The sequence below is a fragment of the Squalius cephalus genome (genome assembly GCF_949319135.1).
Source record: "Squalius cephalus genome assembly, chromosome: 13".
NCBI classification, from domain to species: Eukaryota; Metazoa; Chordata; class Actinopteri; order Cypriniformes; family Leuciscidae; genus Squalius; species Squalius cephalus.
The window spans coordinates 23,147,762-23,165,341 of record NC_137134.1 but is presented as its reverse complement, the minus strand read 5'-3'; the positions used below and the strand labels follow the sequence as shown (position 1 = coordinate 23,165,341).

The 17,580-nt window shown below is 34.9% G+C and overlaps 2 protein-coding genes across 9 annotated transcripts; one reads left to right on the top strand and one right to left on the bottom strand.

Moving 5' to 3' along the window:
• The first annotated feature begins 3,302 nt into the window (after nt 1-3,302).
• mmadhca (metabolism of cobalamin associated Da) lies at nt 3,303-8,701 on the top strand. 4 transcript variants are annotated; one of them, XM_079890039.1, is made up of 8 exons: nt 3,303-3,378; nt 3,981-4,020; nt 4,109-4,253; nt 5,325-5,542; nt 5,623-5,731; nt 5,813-5,934; nt 6,846-6,932; nt 7,311-8,701. In XM_079890039.1, exons 2-8 carry the CDS (start codon nt 4,012-4,014, stop codon nt 7,527-7,529), a joined length of 909 nt encoding a protein of 302 aa, XP_079746165.1. In that variant the 5' UTR covers nt 3,303-3,378; nt 3,981-4,011; the 3' UTR covers nt 7,530-8,701. The 4 variants fall into 4 exon arrangements, with proteins under 4 accessions (XP_079746165.1, XP_079746166.1, XP_079746168.1 ...); XM_079890040.1 differs by having other exon boundaries at nt 3,353-3,386; XM_079890042.1 differs by having other exon boundaries at nt 3,372-3,550.
• cep70 (centrosomal protein 70) lies at nt 7,655-17,522 on the bottom strand (the record flags this gene model as incomplete). 5 transcript variants are annotated; one of them, XM_079890037.1, is made up of 18 exons in its annotated part: nt 7,655-7,827; nt 8,025-8,104; nt 8,836-8,950; nt 9,037-9,205; nt 9,283-9,432; nt 11,008-11,166; nt 11,533-11,631; nt 12,106-12,208; nt 12,276-12,353; nt 12,504-12,592; nt 12,663-12,777; nt 12,853-12,912; nt 13,909-14,084; nt 14,472-14,652; nt 15,764-15,887; nt 16,439-16,538; nt 16,955-16,977; nt 17,403-17,522. In XM_079890037.1, 17 exons carry the CDS (start codon nt 16,961-16,963, stop codon nt 7,769-7,771), a joined length of 1,866 nt encoding a protein of 621 aa, XP_079746163.1. In that variant the 3' UTR covers nt 7,655-7,768. The 5 variants fall into 5 exon arrangements, with proteins under 5 accessions (XP_079746163.1, XP_079746164.1, XP_079746162.1 ...); XM_079890038.1 differs by having other exon boundaries at nt 17,431-17,516; XM_079890035.1 differs by having other exon boundaries at nt 7,789-8,104; nt 17,431-17,515.
• Between the last annotated feature and the right edge of the window lie 58 nt (nt 17,523-17,580).

Sequence of the window (17,580 nt, the reverse complement as noted above, 5' to 3'; positions counted from 1 at the left end):
TTCCAAATCTCCTCAAGAGTTTCTCGTCAAGGGTTAAACAAGTCAGGGTGCGGAAAGAGAATGAGGAATGTTCTTTCTCTTTCATCGGTGAAGCACATGTTGCTGAGGGGGAAGATTATAGTAAAGACTCGTTTCCTGTCAGTTAGCTTTGGTTCAAAGACCCGCTGCGGTTAAACTTTTATTTGCATGGGGCGAATAGGAATTAAGATTGCGCCGTTTACCTGTAATGACATGGAAAGTTGGTTTTCAGCCTTGTGAAACCAACATTAGTCTTATCCCGAAAGTTCTCAAGCAGCTCCGCGGTACTTGTGAGTTTTGCCGCGACGCATGCAGTCGGTTCTCACAGCAAGCGACTATCGCGCCCCTCTGAGGGCTGCAAAAAATCAAATCAGGCGAGTTAATGAGGCTCCAGCAGCCCCCTACCATCTCTCCTGAGAGAAAAAAAGAGGGAGGACGAGGCAGAGAAATGAAACGGCCCTGGAAAAGTGCTGATTCTTGGCACTGGGGCTCTCTGAGCTTGACAGCGCAGCAATAAAAAAGCCCGGTTCTGACTTACTGCGTTTCTGCTACACTCCCCAGACCAGAAATACGAAGAGTTTGAAGTCAAAACTGTCAAGAGTGACCTAAATACACACTTTTGCCTGTGAGATCAGTCCATTTGGAAATGAACATACTACAGACATGGCACACCCATTTTACTTCTATAATGTGACATTTTTTTTGCATGAAACTGGATATTTATGGTGGAGAATGTAGGCATTTTAAAGTTATCCATCAGGATTGATTGGATTGTGATTATGTGGCCATTACAAACGAGAATGGACCAAAAACGACAAAGCTATCCGTTAACGCCTAGGCTAATCTTTTTTTTTTTTTTGCACACAGAAGCAACTAAATCCGTTATTCGTTTTATTTACAATGTCCTACAGCTTAAAAACGTCCTTCAGACTCCATAATGGAGTTTCTAGTGTGATGAGAAGGAAGATATAATCATATACAGTTTAATATCTGCTGCAGACAAATGCCAAGTAATTAAGATTCTGCTCACGATTCAGATTTGAACTAGCGCTGCTCCCGTGTCGCGTGTTATGAGACTCGAGCACAGCAGGCGAAGGCTCTGAATGATATTATTTCAGTGATATTTTTGCTTTGGCTTTAATCTAGCCTTGGTATAACTTTTTTTAAAATAATTTCTAATTGTTTTTTTTCTTCTTTTTGTCAATTGTTTTTTGCTCATGCTTGATAGAAGTTGGCATTTCTGATTCATTTTAATGAATCAGTTCATTTGTTTTAGTGAATGATTCATTCATTGATCATTGGACTGCATTCCCAGAAGTCTCTGCATTGTATTTTAAAGGGTTAGTTCACCCAAAAATGAAAATTCTGTCAGTAATTACTCACCCTCATGTTGTTCCAACCCCGTAAGACTTTCGTTCATCTTCGGAACACAAATTAAGATATTTTTGATTAAATCTGAGAGCTGTCTCACTCCTCCATAGGCTTCTCTGTAATTTAAACTTGCTGGCCATAAAGTTAGTAAAGACAATGTTTAAAATAGTAATTTTTATCGAGTCATAGTCAGTTATCAAGCGACGAGAATACTTTTTGTGCGCAAAACCCCCCAAATATAATGACTTTGTTCAACTATTCATTTTCTTCTGTGTGGGCCTCTGAGTGAGTTAACGTAGTGTAACAGCGCAGCACTTCTGGGTTGTACGTCAGAACGTAGGCTCACTATTGGCCGACGCTGGTCATGTGTGTTATGCGTGTGACGTACAACCCAGAAGTGCTGCGCTGTTACACTATGAACTCACTCAGAGGCCCACACAGAAGAAAATGAATAGTTGAACAAAGTCGTTATATTTGGGGGGTTTTGCGCACAAAAAGTATTCTCGTCGCTTGATAAACTGAAGTTGCTTCCTTAAATTTTTAAGTACAATCAACTTATGTTTAAGTCATTTCAACTTAAATTACATTAAACTGACTTGAGTTGAAAATGAGTCGAATCTTGTATAAAATTTAATCCTTCAATTCAATTCAATTCTTATAAAATTCAATTCTTATAAAAAAATTGGAAAGTTAAAGCAATGTAATCAACCTATGTTGTCAACCTATTGATCATCTCATTTTACAATCTATGTTGAAAGACACAGTATATTTAATGAATGTTAATATGTGAATAAAAGCCTAAATTCAATCTGTTCATCATATAAAGCGATCGAGTCTCTTCATAAAATTTGGACTAAACCGCTGGATTCATATGGATTAGGCTAGCTTTATGATCTCTTTATTAACTTTTTGAAGCGTCAAAGTGTCAGTTGCGTAGCTGTCAATGGAGGGACAGAAAGATCTCAGATTTCGTCAAAAATAACTTAATTTGTGTTCCGAAGATGAACGAAATGACATGAGGGTAGCCTAATATGTGACAGAATTTTCCTTTTTGGGTGAACTATCCATTTAAACGAATCGTACTTTATGTTTTAAATCCATACAGTGTTTCTAGCGAATATAAATTCACAATAAACGCAAAATGCTGTCGTGTGCTTTTGCGTGTTGACCTTGCAGTGCAGCAGAGAGATGGTCTGGTCACCTAGACCTGCTGACCTCTTCGTCCCCGCGTCCAGATGCCAGATGGTGGCTGCTCGTGATGCAGATGCAAGTGTGTGTATGTGTGCAGACAGACACAGAGAGAGAGGCAGCAAAAGCCTCTGGCCCAAACCTCACTCCATTTCAACTCTGTTCTGAGGACACGTCAGTCTTCAGGGAGACACGCTGCCCCTTCAAACAGGCTTTTCTGCCCAGCTGACATATTCGCCTTGTCTAACCTTCCAATGCAGCGACATTCACCTTACATGACAGCCTTCCGTTCTTTTATTTCTTTCTTTTTTTTCTCTTTTGATACCTGATGATTTTCTATGCTGGTTTTGTCTGCAATTACTTGGTGCCATATTATAATTATATATTTTTTTTGCCACAGTTGCAGAATGACAAGCGTTTGCTTGTACTGACACCTAGAGGACGTTATCGGTCAACGCATGCGTATATCTTTTTTTTTTTGCGGTCTCCAGCAATATTGTAATTTTGTTTTGTGGTACTGTTTATTTATTATACAACATATTATATTTATTAATATTATTCATATCATATTCATATATTTGTATTAGTACGTTTATAATTAAATGTGCTTAACATTATAATGTTATAATATATATATATATATATATATATATATATATATATATGTATGATTTTATTTATATCTTTTGTTATTTTGTGTTGTTGCTGCTTTTGTACTGTGCGGCGCTCCGTCATGACGTCATGACGCTGATCGTGCGGACGTGATGATCAGCAGATCAGAACCTGGAAAAGACAAACAGGGTGAGTGAGTGAGTGGAACACGTTGTCCTTTACTTTGAAAACGCCTTATAAATAACGACACATTACTATTAAACCTGTGTCATATAGATCTATAATAGCAGAAGAGCGTGTCGATGACAGTTTGACGCTAATGTCACGTGTTCGCTGTGCTTTAATCGTGTTTGAAGTGAAAGTGAGCGGATCATAACAGTGTTGTTTTGAGGTGTTTACAAGCTGATCTATGGGGAAAACAAAGTAACACTTAACCTCTGTACTCATATACATGTGTATGTGACAGAGTTTTACATTTAACCGCAATTTATGAAGAGTGTGTTATCATAAGCAAGGAAAACAAGGACTTTTATGGGTATTTTTGAGTAAAATATCTAATACAATGTGACATAGAAACACTCAAGTCTAAAATATTATTCATATAGCCTAATACAAGTTGTTTTATTATATTTATTTAACCTTTTTAAAACAGTTATGTAATTTATATAACTTATGTAATTTTATATACTTGTCTATGAGAAGCCACACGTTTCTTTTTACGTGTATAGATTTATTTATTGTTGTATTTTACATGATATATTATTGTATTTTCTCATTATTACGTATTTCAGGTTGAAGTGAAGTGGAGCTGTGCACAGCATTATGGCGAGTGTGAGTATCACTCATCATCATATGATCATTTGATGAGTGGGTCTTGATGTGTGTGTAACTGTGTGTGTGTGTGTGTTGAATAATGCAGGTGCTGTGCCGGAGGGTTAGACAGGTCAGCCAGTCGTCTGTGGTTCACACACTGGTTCAGAGGATCGTGGCTGTCAGAGGGTTTTCAGCCGCTGGTTCGTCTGGATCAGATGAGCCCTATATAGCTGTACCATCTCAAAACTCAGGTCATTATGAAGGTTTCTGTTACATGAACGTGATATATATTTATTTATTTATATGCTTGTTATACTATAATATATGCCATTATACTATATATATATATACAGATTTCTGTTTCTTGCTCTTGAAGAAAATATATGGTAATTTTAAATAATTCATAATTCTAAATAAATAAATGATATATATTTATTTATTGTTTATTTATGGTGTATAATAATACAAATGTGATTTATTTTATTTATATACACTGCCGTTCACAAGTTTGGGGTCGCTAAGATTTTTAATGTTTTTAAAAGAGTCTCTTCTGCTCACCAAAGCTGTGTTTATTTGATTAAAAATACAGTAAAAATTGTGAAATATTATTCCAGTGTAAATCAGCTGTTTTCTATGTGAATATATAGTAAAGTGTAATTTATTCCTGTGATCAAAGCTGAATTTTCAGCATCATTACTCCAGTCTTCAGTGTCACATGATCCTTCAGAAATCATTTTAATATGATGATTTGATGCTCAAGAAACATTTATGATTATTATCAGTGTTGAAAACAGTTCAGATTTCTGTAGAAACGGTCATACATTTTATTTCTCAGGATTCTTTGATGAATAGAAAGTTCAAAAGAACAACATTTATTTGAAATAGAATCTTTTGTAACATTATAAATGTCTTTACTGTCACTTTTGATCAATTTAATGTGTCCTTGATGAATAAAAGTATTAATTTCTTTAACTTATTTCCAAAAAAAAAAAAAAAAATTCTTACTGACCCCAAACTTGTGAACGGTAGTGTATGTCTGTATTTATATTATTTATATTTATATATATATATATATATATATATATATATATATACACACATTTATAAAAATGTTATTAATACATTCATTAACTAACATTAATTGTTTAGTTTTATAGTGTATAACAATGTAAAATTGTATATGTTTATATAAATATATATATATATATATATATATATATATATGTATGCATGTATGTGTGTAAATTGATGCATTTTATTATATTAATATATTTGTTTTCTTATATTTAACATTAAATGTTTGTTAATGGTGTTTCTGACAGGTCCTACCACAGTATGGCCAGATGAGACGATGGGTCCGTTCGGGCCTCAAGATCAAAGGTTTCAGTTGCCAGGCAACGTGGGTTTCGACTGTCACCTCAAAGGTACCGAGTTACAAATGAAAGTCCCGGTCCACCGGACGGTCCCGGATGTTTTAACCACCCCGTCTAGCGCAGAGAGGCACGAGTTCATACTCGCACAGTTCGTCAATGAATATCAGGTAAAAATCAGTTTTATGGTAAAAATTCTTCAGTTTTGTTCTTTATTCTTCCAATGACTGAGTTGATTTGGGATGTTTAGGGTAAAGAAGTTTCTCTCATGGCGCAGAGAGTCAGTAAAGCTGAACACTATTTCAGTCAGTCAAATGTGGAGTGTTCTATGCATTCCTGTCCAGAGCTGCTGAAGAAAGGTACGCACATATAAAACACTTGTAAAACATCTTTAAAGTTACTAGAACAGTTTTTTAATAACCAAATCCTTGTCTTGACAGAGTTAGAGCTGTTTTTCCCAGTGCTGCCAATGAGTCCCATCACTGTCGTCACGGTAACACAAAAGAACCAGAAGTTGGGAACAGAGGAACTGAACAGAGATCAGGAGGAACTACTGGATCATGTGAGTTTGACTGGAAAATTACATATTGACTTAAATTATATTAATTGCATTGTGATACATATTTTTTAACTGTACATATTTATTTATATATTATTATATTATACTTCTACATTTGACTGTTTATTAATATATCATTATTGTATTAATATATTTAACATTTTAATATTAGTGTATACATATAGCATATTTTGTATGCTGATGTTAATTGAAAATAATTTCTGTATTACAATGATAATCATCGATAAGAGTAAAAAATACAAAAAAATGAAGATATTGAAGATTAAAAGTGCTTGATTGTCCTAAATATAATATATATTTTATATCCATTGATATAAATATATAATAAAAGATTTTTTTTAAATCTCTTCTGCTCACCAAATTATTGCATCAAAAATACAGTAAAAACTATAATATTGTGAGAAATTTTTACAATTCAATTTTTTTATTTCTTTCTCTTTTAATGTTAAAATATAATTTATTCCTGTGATCAAAGCTGAATTTTCAGCATCATTACTCCCGTCTTCAGTGTCACATGATCCTTCAGAAATCATTCTGATATGCTGATTTGATGCTCAAGAAACATTTCTCATTATTATCATCATCAGTGTTGAAAACAATTGTGCTGCTTCATATGTTTGTGTTAATGGTGATACATTTTATCTGGCTTCTATGATGAATAGAAAGTTCAAAAGAACAGCATTAATTTGAAACAAATCTTTTGTAAAAAAAAATGTCTTTACTGTCACATTTGATTAATGCCCCCCAAATATATAGCATTTTGTTTTGGTGTAGAATATGACCTTGATGTGGTTATAAGAAATTTTCCTATTTCGTCAGTAAACTGAATCATTCCTTGTGGCGAGTCTAAAATGTATGTTAAGACGGCTGACACACGTGACGTCTTGTTGCAGTTTGTCAGCGGTGCTAAAGAAATCTGCTTCACGCTGTGGAGAGGAGGATACTGGGCCGATTTCATCAATCCATTGTCAGGGAAAGCTGTAAGTACCTTTATCTCTGTCGAAACAGACGCTTGGAACTCAGGGTACATTTACACGACAACGATGTACTAAAAAACAAAGTTTTTCCTTTGCGTCTTTCGTGGACAGCCGCTAAAATGACTAAAATCGCTGTACTATTCATGCCAGGCCAGTAGATGGCGATGTCACTTTGTTAAAGAAACACTACGCGCTTATAGACTGAACAAGTAATGTGCATGACGTCACCGTTTTCATGAATTCGCGTTTTTGTAGTTTACATGGAGATAGCATTGCCGTGTAAAGTTTTACAGTGTTGTGTAAACAGCCCTTAAAAGGTTTTTGTACATTCATCTCTAAGTATTCACAAGTTCAGAAAAGCATGTATTTTTCTTATTGCAGTTTTTTGGCGATCAGACGGCGGACTCCGTTCTCCAGCAGGACGTTCAGCCTCACGCTGGCTTTCACATCGAGGACCTGGCGTCTTGTACGGTCATACGTCACGTATCAAAGGAGACGCCCCCTTTTGTGTTGACGCTAATCACTAACGCGCCTTCCAACAGTCTGATCATGGAGAAACTTCTTCAAGGACACTCCAGCTCTTCAGAGGAAGGGGACTGATGGACGTTTTATGCACAGTATTTCTACCAAAAAAAAAAAAAGTAGTTTCTTAAAATGAAAGAGATTTTGAATACGAGATGTTACAAAAACCGTGCTGTTGTGAGCCGATTCAGAAAACACAGCAATATGCTAATTTATTTATAAAATATGAACAAAAGGTATTTTCTAATTAATACACAGCAAAACATTTAAATTCAGTTCTGAAACCACATGGTGCTTTACAACACATCAGCCTTTAGTCACGCCGCTGACTTGAGAGTGCGTACGGTCGGTAAAACGTCATCTAGGGTCAAGACGTCTGAAAAAGAGAGGAAACTGGAACTCAACTTGTGCCACAACATAATGTTAATGTCTGTGTGGTGATGTTTTTAGGAGAACTTGAGATCTGCGCTTTCATGGTTGAAGTTCAGATACACTAGAATACTGATGTACTGTATGTACTTTTCATTTGAGTTTGACTGACTCCTGTTGAACATGAATAAAGTTTGGTCTCACCCAGAGTTTGCAGAAGTTCCAGTATAAATGAGTGGAAAACCGGAAAGAATTCCTCATGTTCCTTCAGCTTGACAATGATACTGTAAAATACAAATGTCACTATGAAAACACTTGCTGTCTGTTATTCACTTGCAGTTTCCAAATGAAGAAATGAGCCTTCGTGTATTTTGTGTAAATTGTTCCTGAATTGATATTAAATTGACGTAAAAAAAAAGAAGGAAAATTGCATTTTTAAGCAATCATGCTTTCTCTAAATGAACTCAAATGCAAATTTAAGACCATTTTCATATTTAATTTAATAATTTTTATAAACCATTTTTACATAAATGAAAGCAATAAATTGTCAATTTACATGAAAACACTATAAGGTTCAATTCATTAATGTACTGGTTATCATAAAATAATGAGCTAAACTTACTTCATATACTTATTTAACATTACAAGTTATAAATTATTGTATTATGAAACAAGTATATGTATAAACTTAAAAACTGTAAAAACATTTTCAGTGTTAGTTCATAATACCTAATGCATAAATTAATGTAAACAAATTGAACTATTATTATTCTTTTTTTTTATGCTGTTAAAAGGTCACAATACCTAAAGCATTAACTAATATTAATTTTCATATTTAATTCCATGCATAAACTATTTATTTTTTTAATAAACAATTTTACATAAATTGAAGCATTGAATAGAATGTCAATTTAGTAAATACTTAGGTTTGATGAACAACATTTATTAATCGGGTAAATGTTAATGTTTTGAACATTTCAAGTTGTATAAATTAAAAACTAGAGTTGATAAATACCTGTCAATGTCGCTGCTTTCCAGAAGGCTGTGGAGCTCCTGACTTGCTACGTTTCCTGACTGGGACACAATCGCGGCTACTTTGTTGACAACCTCGCTAGGGGGCGCTCTGTCATCTATCACAAGATATGACAACATTAATTCAGAGAGGATGAGGAAGCTCACACTCAAGTCAAGTAGATATGCTCAGACATCTCAATACCCAATTCCAGAACATCTCTGAGGTTCCTCATGGCGTTGTTCATCTCGCCCAGCTTGGTGTAGACCTCATTCATGCGAGGATAGATTCCTGTCAGCGACGGGGCGTCGAAGAGTTTCTGGAAGTGGGCGACCATGGACTCCAGGGTGTGTCTGGTGGGACTCCGCAGAACCTGAGGAAAGGCGAGAATATCATCAGCTGGTGGATTATTAAGAACGCTGAGGGGAGAGTTGAGTTTAGGAGAAGAACCTTGTCTTCCGATGCCGTCTCATCGAGAAGCGTGTCGACGATAAGCATCAAGTCTTCCACCCGGACGGAATCTGAAGGTGTGGTAATGCCGCTCTCCGGCTGCCATGGCAACAATCTCTTCTCCAGCCTGAGGAGGGCACGATGAAGATCCTAGTAAACCAAAGCAATCACATTCAAACCCAATGATTTCCTTCTGCAGTTAAGGTGAGGTCACATTAGCAATATTTCAGTGTGAGCTGTGCTTCATACATCGCTACACTGTTGACAGTCAACAATGAACCTTTTTTTACGGATGCACCAATATGAAAATTTTGGCCGATACTGATGACCGATAATTATGTATATTTAAAAGCCGATATATTGGCCAATAAATCCAAATCCAAATTTTTATATAATTTTGAGAGCTTGATTACAAAACCAAAAGTCTCACCATTAAATGTCATGTCCCAAGCACAAAGTTATAATGTTCTCATTATAATTTTATGTAGCCTATATGAATTTGTTGCACTTTACTGTATTTTCCTTTTTGAAGTAATTCCAATCATATTTCAAGCAATTCAAAACCATCATGGTGAACAAGTACTCTGGAATTCCAGAGTTCTCGCGAGAGCACAAGTTGAATTTGCTCAGCGAGTTACTCTGGCGTCAAGTAATGATGCTCATTAAATATGCCCCTCTATCTGAGCTGCACCAATCACATCGGGTTATCTGATATAGGCGGGCCAGAGGCGAGCTAAACAGATGACGACAGCGCTGTGACGTCGAAGTCATTAGTAACATTGCAAGATGGCTATGGATGAACACCAGTTGTTTGAAATGGCTTTGGCCGCTACAATGAACGAGTTAGACTTGGCTTTTTATCTAAAACAGGAACACAAGACGCCGCTCAAATCGTTCCTTTGCAAGAAGGGAGTTTTTGCTGTTTTGCCGACCAGATACGGCAAGAGTCTAATCTACCAGTTGGCTCCGCTGGTAGCTAAGCGTATGGGGCTTGTTGTGATTGGTCGTAGTGTTATCCAATTGCGTGCAGTGAGATTTTCAAATGCATGCTTGGTGCCGCCCCTCAAGCTGGCCGATTTTCATTAGTCGATGCCAGGTCTGGATTTCCAGGCTAGTGAACAGGTGTCTCAGTTGAAGGAAATAATAATAAACTGAAATGACTGGATTTTGCATGTGAAGAGTCGTCGAACGGTAAATTTGACCACACTTTTAGTTGAATAAAAATTTCAGCAAAGTTTTGTGGCAACAATATATACGGTCAATAGTGTAGCAATGTATGAAGTCACTTTCAAACCAAGTAGCTTTCTGCTGGTTAACAGGGTGATTCCACGTAAATCTTTTACCCTCATGCGAAGTTCCCAATCGGATAGATTCCTTTTGAAATCAATGAATATTTGCCCGTGAAAATTTGTAGAACAACGGTAATTTCCACCACACCATTAATTACATTTCTGGATTTTTCTGGATTTCTGTCATAGTATAACGATGTACAAAGTCACTGTCAAACCAAACAGCTTTCAGGGTAGTCAACACGGCAAATCCACATAACAAACTTGTACCCGTTGCGAAATCTGAGTGGGGAAATCTTTCACCCTCAAGCGAGGATTGCGTGGATTCCTATTGAAATGACTGAATTTCACCCACAAAATTTCGCCGAACAAAGCTAAATGTGACCACACCTTTAGCTAAATTCATTGCCCAAAAGTTAACCAGATTTTTACTCACTGCTAGAGAGGTTAATTGTTGGCTCCAAACATTCAGGGTGGAAACAATCAGCTCAGACTCCGCCTCCTGGCCGAGCTCTAGGTTAGATTGAACACGCTGCCTCAGCAAACCCAACGGAGCCCTCGGATTGGTCAGGACAGTGGTGATGTCATGTAGGATCTGCCAGGTAAATCAGATCATAATGTCAGAAAGGCATCAGCTACATTCCGAATGGAATAGTAGCGCACTGCACTCTATTTTAAAATAGTATGTTAAATAGCATGCGTTATGCAAAATATGCTTGTCACATGACCTCACATACCAGAGTTCATTCACCAAGTTGCATCATTTTTGCATACAAATATCTTATCTTTCGTCAGTCCGATTAAATAATGAGTCAAAAACATATTTGTCGCACTGAAAACAGTAGAGCTTTATACATAAAACCATATTCTATGCAAACAGCATTGAGTATACCAAAGAGTAGTATCACAGTATGCCATTTCGGCATCATAAATTCAGATACGAATCAGTTTTTAAGTTCACCTTCTCCAGTTTGGTGGCAGATTCAGCCTGTTTGCATTGAACTTTCACTGCAGAAATGAGATGATTGACGTTTTGCACACCAAGTTCCGTACAAACATCCTGAAAAACAACCAAAAACATATAAACCTCTAAAATCTGATTCAAAGCAGTGTTATTGTAGCAGTATTATTAAGAAACTATTATAGTTTTTATACATTTAAAAAAAAAAAAAATTCAGTTAACATTTATTTTAAGTCACATTTTTTATGGGTTTATTTAACTATAAAACCCTGCTTTGCTGATTTAGTTGTGCATCTACTAATTTGAATAATAAAATGATTTTTTTTTTTTAAATCACAATTACTGGGTGAGGATTTTTAATAATAAGAAATATATATATTTTTGCATTTTTTGAAAAATATAAATCAATAAAAATAAGCCTCCCCAAAATAAATAAACAAAGATATTTTGCAGGGTTACTTGTGTCCAATGACTTTCAGTTGTTCGCAATTACTAAACAAATTCTAATTTAAATAATAAATATACAAATAAAACACATAAATATTAGAACAGTAAATACAAATCCCCACACACCGTAAGGTGTCTCTTGCAGTTGTGTGCGTCCAGGTGGTGGATGCTGGTGTTATCTGTGTTAGGCGTCTCAGCCGAGTCCTGTGGTTTGAGTGCTTGAGATGACCTGTTCAACAAGTCATTCATTAGCTTGATTCATTAGAAGAACAGTGTTCACTCACTGCAGATCTTACCTGATGTTGCTCTGCTGAATCATTCGGTCCAAGCGTCTCAACTGCTTTTTGCAGGTCTTGAGTTCTTTTATGGTGGGTCTAAAACATGAAACATTAAAAATGTCACCAAATAAACCAATTGCAAAAGTCAGGTACTGAAAGAATAAACTAAATTTTCTCCATGGGGAAATTGATTGAAAAAGTAGGCGGACACTAATGCTACTCTATAGCCAAAAATGTGGTACCAACCTGGACTCCAGATCTTCTTTTAACCGCTGGATTTGGGTCCTGAGTTCTTCTCGCTGGGCTTTGGTCTCCTTCAGCTGCTCCTGGTATGACTGCAGTCGAACAGAACCATGTTCACGTCAAGATGGCGAACAGAAATCAAACTTTTATCATTAATCATACCTTTAAAAGGGTTTTATAGTTGGAGGAATAGTCAGTGGCATCTTTCTCCACTGTGGATCTGTTCTTCTGGGAGTTTGAGGAGTCCTTCTTCTCTCCTGAGCTGCTTTTATACAGTCTGCAGGACAACGTGACACTGATGTTTTGAGGAGCTTTCATCAATAATTGCAATTAAAATATTTCATATGCTTACATTAGTTCATTACGTAGCTGTTGTATTTGGGACTCGTACACGTCAATGACATCCAAAATCCTTTAAAGGAACAAAAACAGTGTCAGCTTCTGCTGTTGATTTTTTTTAAATACTAAAAAAAAATACAAAAAATAAATAAATAATAATAATAAATATATATATATATATATATATATATATATATATATATATATATATATATATATATATATATATATATATATAAACACACAATTTATAAATGATTTTGGAAAATGTAAAATTGTTTTGTAAAAATCAATAAAAATAAGGTCATCAAAAAATAATGTAAATAATAAAATTATAATTTGAATAATAAACATAAAATTTATAATTTAAAAAAACATTGACAACATTCTATAATCTATTTACTCTAATGACTTCCTATTATTTGCAATTACTTGGTGAGTATTTTTAATAGTAATAATAAATAAAAGAAAAAAGAGATTTAGGAATATTTTTTTTGAAAATTTTGAAACATTTTAAACAATAAAAATAAGCCTCCGCAAAATATATAAATAAAAAATAATTTGCAGCGGTACTCGTGACCAATGACTTCCACAATTACTAAACAAATTATAATTTAAATAATAAATACACAAATACAAATATATTAAAATAATAAATATAATAAATACATAAAATAAGAATTATGAGAGATAACTGAGCGATTTATAAATTATAAATTAAAATGCAATGTAATTCAAATAAAATCTAATAAAAAAATAAATTCTATTTTTTCTTAAATACAGAAAAAAAACGTTTCCAGTTGTTCGCATTTTTGTAAGATTCTAATTCTAACTCTTTGAATACTTTTGACCAATGACTGAGTTGTTCACAATTACTAAAACAATTCTAATTTAAATAATATATATATATATATATATATATATATATATATATATATATATATATATATATATATATATATATATATATAATCTAATAGAAATGTCTATAACATTTTTAAGATTATTTATGTATTTATTTCCATGACATAAACACACAGCCGATCCCATGATCCTCTTTGGCACTCACTGCTGGTCGGTGGTGGAGTTGTGTCGGGCTGATCTGCGGTGGATCTGTTGGAATGCCTGGTTCTGGCGGGTCACACGTCTCTCCTCGTCCCGCACAACGTACTGGAGCTGCTTCTGCAGATGAGACACTTGCTCCTTCTCCTGAGAAAGCTTCTGCTCCAGAGACTGAAGGCGCTTCTGCACGGACACACAAAACAACAGCTTTTAATGGCCAATACTGATAACTAGAAAGCAGTAGTTAAAGGTGCAGTAAGCGATTTCGGAGAAACGCTGTTAAAAGTGGATCAGACTGAGCACCAAAACACACTTGTAGCCAATCAACAATAAGGGGGCGTGTCCACTCATGATGGGGGAGGAGAGAGATTTGAAGAAAAACTGTTATTAAAAAAAAAGCATTATTTTGCTTCGCTTCAGCCTTGATAAAGAGACATCTCCTCTCGCATTGTGTGTTTGTGCATTTTGTGGGAGGAGCAATGAAGGGAGGGGTGTGTTTGTTTGGGTTGATTTCAAATATCAACAGTTTCTTATAAATCGCTTACTGCACCTTTAATGCATGAATAATACCTCAGTATCTCTCTTTTCCTGTTGCAGCTGTTGGAACTGGCCGTGCTGTTGGGCCGCTTTACTGATGTATGAGTCCTCCAGGTCTTGAACTTTGACCTTCACCCCATCCAGGATGCCCTCCAGCTCGACAGCCCTCTGAGACTGCTGGGCGGCTCGCGTCTGATGCTGCTGCACTTCCTCTCTGAAAATGACGAAAGCATCTTAGCATCTGCTAGTTTTTGGCATAGATCAGCTGTGTTGTGAACACGTCTGTCCTGTCAGCTGATCTCATATCCCTACACTCATCTCGGATTATATCACATTACAGCAGGTGGTCAGCACCACTATCGTTTACATTATTGAGCATGTCCTCGTCCAGGAGCCTCCCTGGAGAAACAACATGTGCTAAACAATTCAAATATTAAAGAGCCATTTGAACATCTATGATGAAATGAGTGAAAAACATGTGTATGTAAAGTAATACTTAGTGTCGAGGTCACATTTCACCTCAAAATTATATTTTGCATGAAGAAAACAAAGTCTACTTGTAAGAGACCTAGGATTTTTTATTGTGACATTCTTTTCACAAAACACAAGAACATCTTTCTTTGAAAATATCTTAATAAAAATATTTTTTTTTTAATTAAAATCAACATAATTTTAAGTCAGTACAACATAAAACCTTTTTTTTGCATTACGGTAATGAGAATTGTCATAAAAATAACGTCGCAGTGCAAGCATTTGTAATGGCTCCAAAAATATGCTTGATTTTATAATATATAATTTATTATTTAATTCACTTGATTTAGAGGTGAAATGTGATCAGGGATGAACCAGGGTTAAATTACTTTTTTAAAATTAAAATACACAAAACTTTTATTCAGTACAGTTTAATCATTACAAATAAATTATACTTTTTAGATTTTTTTTCATGTAACTATTTTTAATTATTAATTATTTTTCGGTTATGGTCAATAAACAAAATGACTGTCGATATAGTATACTCTTTTGTCTGATATTAATAATGAAAATTAGTCTTTAATTTTGGCATTACAGTAATGTGAATTGGGGGAGATGTGTTTACTTGTCATAGAGAAAAAAAAATCGTTAAACCAGCTTCACTTTCTTTATGCAAAATATAATTTTGTACTTTTTCATTTTAAGGTGAAAAATGACTCGTATATGGTAACAGGTATTGTGAAATTCACTGTACTAAACATACGTAATTTGTGTCATTACCCAATATCTAAACATAATACAGACTCTACTATAATAGAGCATATTAATTATGCATCTGTGAATGCTGGACTCACTTTAATTGGCTGTTGGACTGAATGAGCTCTTGAATTAGACCTTGTCTCCTTTCAGAATCCGACAGCATAGTCTTCAACATCATGCGGAAGTTAGACGCAGACTTGCGCTCTAACAAAACCAAATCTAGACGACAAACAAACATCACAAAAATGCACTTACACAGAAATGTTCTCATAATTAATATTGATTTATTTGGTCAGTAGCCGGAAAGATAACTGATATTATACATCTATACTGCTTTTTTTTTTTTTTTTTTCGTTTTTAAATTATTTAATACATTAAATTAAAACCCTATGTTTACTGCTAATTAAAAAAAACACTATTATTAGCATCTTATCAGCACAAAAATATCTCAAATTTTAACATTTTCTTATCTAAACATTATAATTTACATAGCCCTGATTTTATCTGTCCGAATTTGCTGAGTCATTTATAACAATTATATAAAACAATTATATAACAAATTGACCAATATAGTACATGTAGTCAGCAATATATTGTGCTTCTCTAAAAACAATTAACAACTGTAAAAACAGCTAAATATTAAATAAATAGACATATTCAATCACTAAAAATAGTAAAATGTCCATATTATTGAGCTATAATGAATATTTAATACATTTATATATAATTTAAATACATAAATATTAACATATCACATGAACACATATTACCTGCAAGGTTCTTGTTCTCTGTTGGATCTGCAAAGTTGACAGGTTTGAACCCATGATGCTGCAGCAGCCTGTTCACAGCGTCCCACTCTCTCTGCTCCTGCTGCAAGAGCATTGCAACATGTTATACTCACATGCATTATTACATGTGACCTCATGTCACAAACTAATGCACGCTGAAACATCCGAAATAACTGCAAACATATCTGATAGTCTCAATTCTGCCACCTGAAACTGGCTGTAGGTCCACAAAAACACGTATGTTTTGTCCCTGGACTGCAATGCTGCAGTCAGAGCTTTTCTATCCATCTTTATCTATGCCAGTCACACATGAACTATGAGCTACAACCCTATTTTAAGCATCTTCTCATGTCTTCCACCTTTCCTCAGACCTGATCAGCACTGCAAACCCCCTCTTATCCATCCACAGCAGGTGGAGGGAACCGACACAGATCGGATTACTATCCCTCCTATCAGAAAGAACAATAAGAAACACCCGGACATGATGGACCTGCTCACCTGCTCCATCCTGAGCTGAAACCCTGTGAGAAAACAGATGCATGTTTAGTTTAACGCACCTTGATGAAACTGCATTTACACACATGCATTGATTAAAGTGACATTTTGTTTGTCAATTTGTGTAAGATAGGGTATTAAATGCTAATACTTCAGGGAATACAATGGTATTATCATGGTATTTGTGAACTAATAGTAGTGTTTAAAGACATACTAACAAAAAAATAAACTGCAACCATAGTACAGTATTCTTGGACGTAAAGAAAGATAGTACTATTAAACAAAAAAGTATATTATTTCAATACCATGGCAAAATATGATACTGCAATGACCAAAAACATGGTATTACCATGGTAAACACAAGAAACACTGCAGGAAAAACAGTGTCTACAAATGCGGCTTGAATTACATTTAAGTAAAACATTTCCAACAAAATTAATTTAAACCATACCTTAAAACACTGATGATTAATTACTAACCTATTACGCGTTCAATTTATCATTTTATAAACGGACCAACTCTGTTTATTGTTTCAAACGGGTTTCAAATAACAGCGGAAACTGATGGACGAAACACTTCCCGTATTTAGACCAATAGGAGGACGGAATGACTAAACCACGCCCATTACG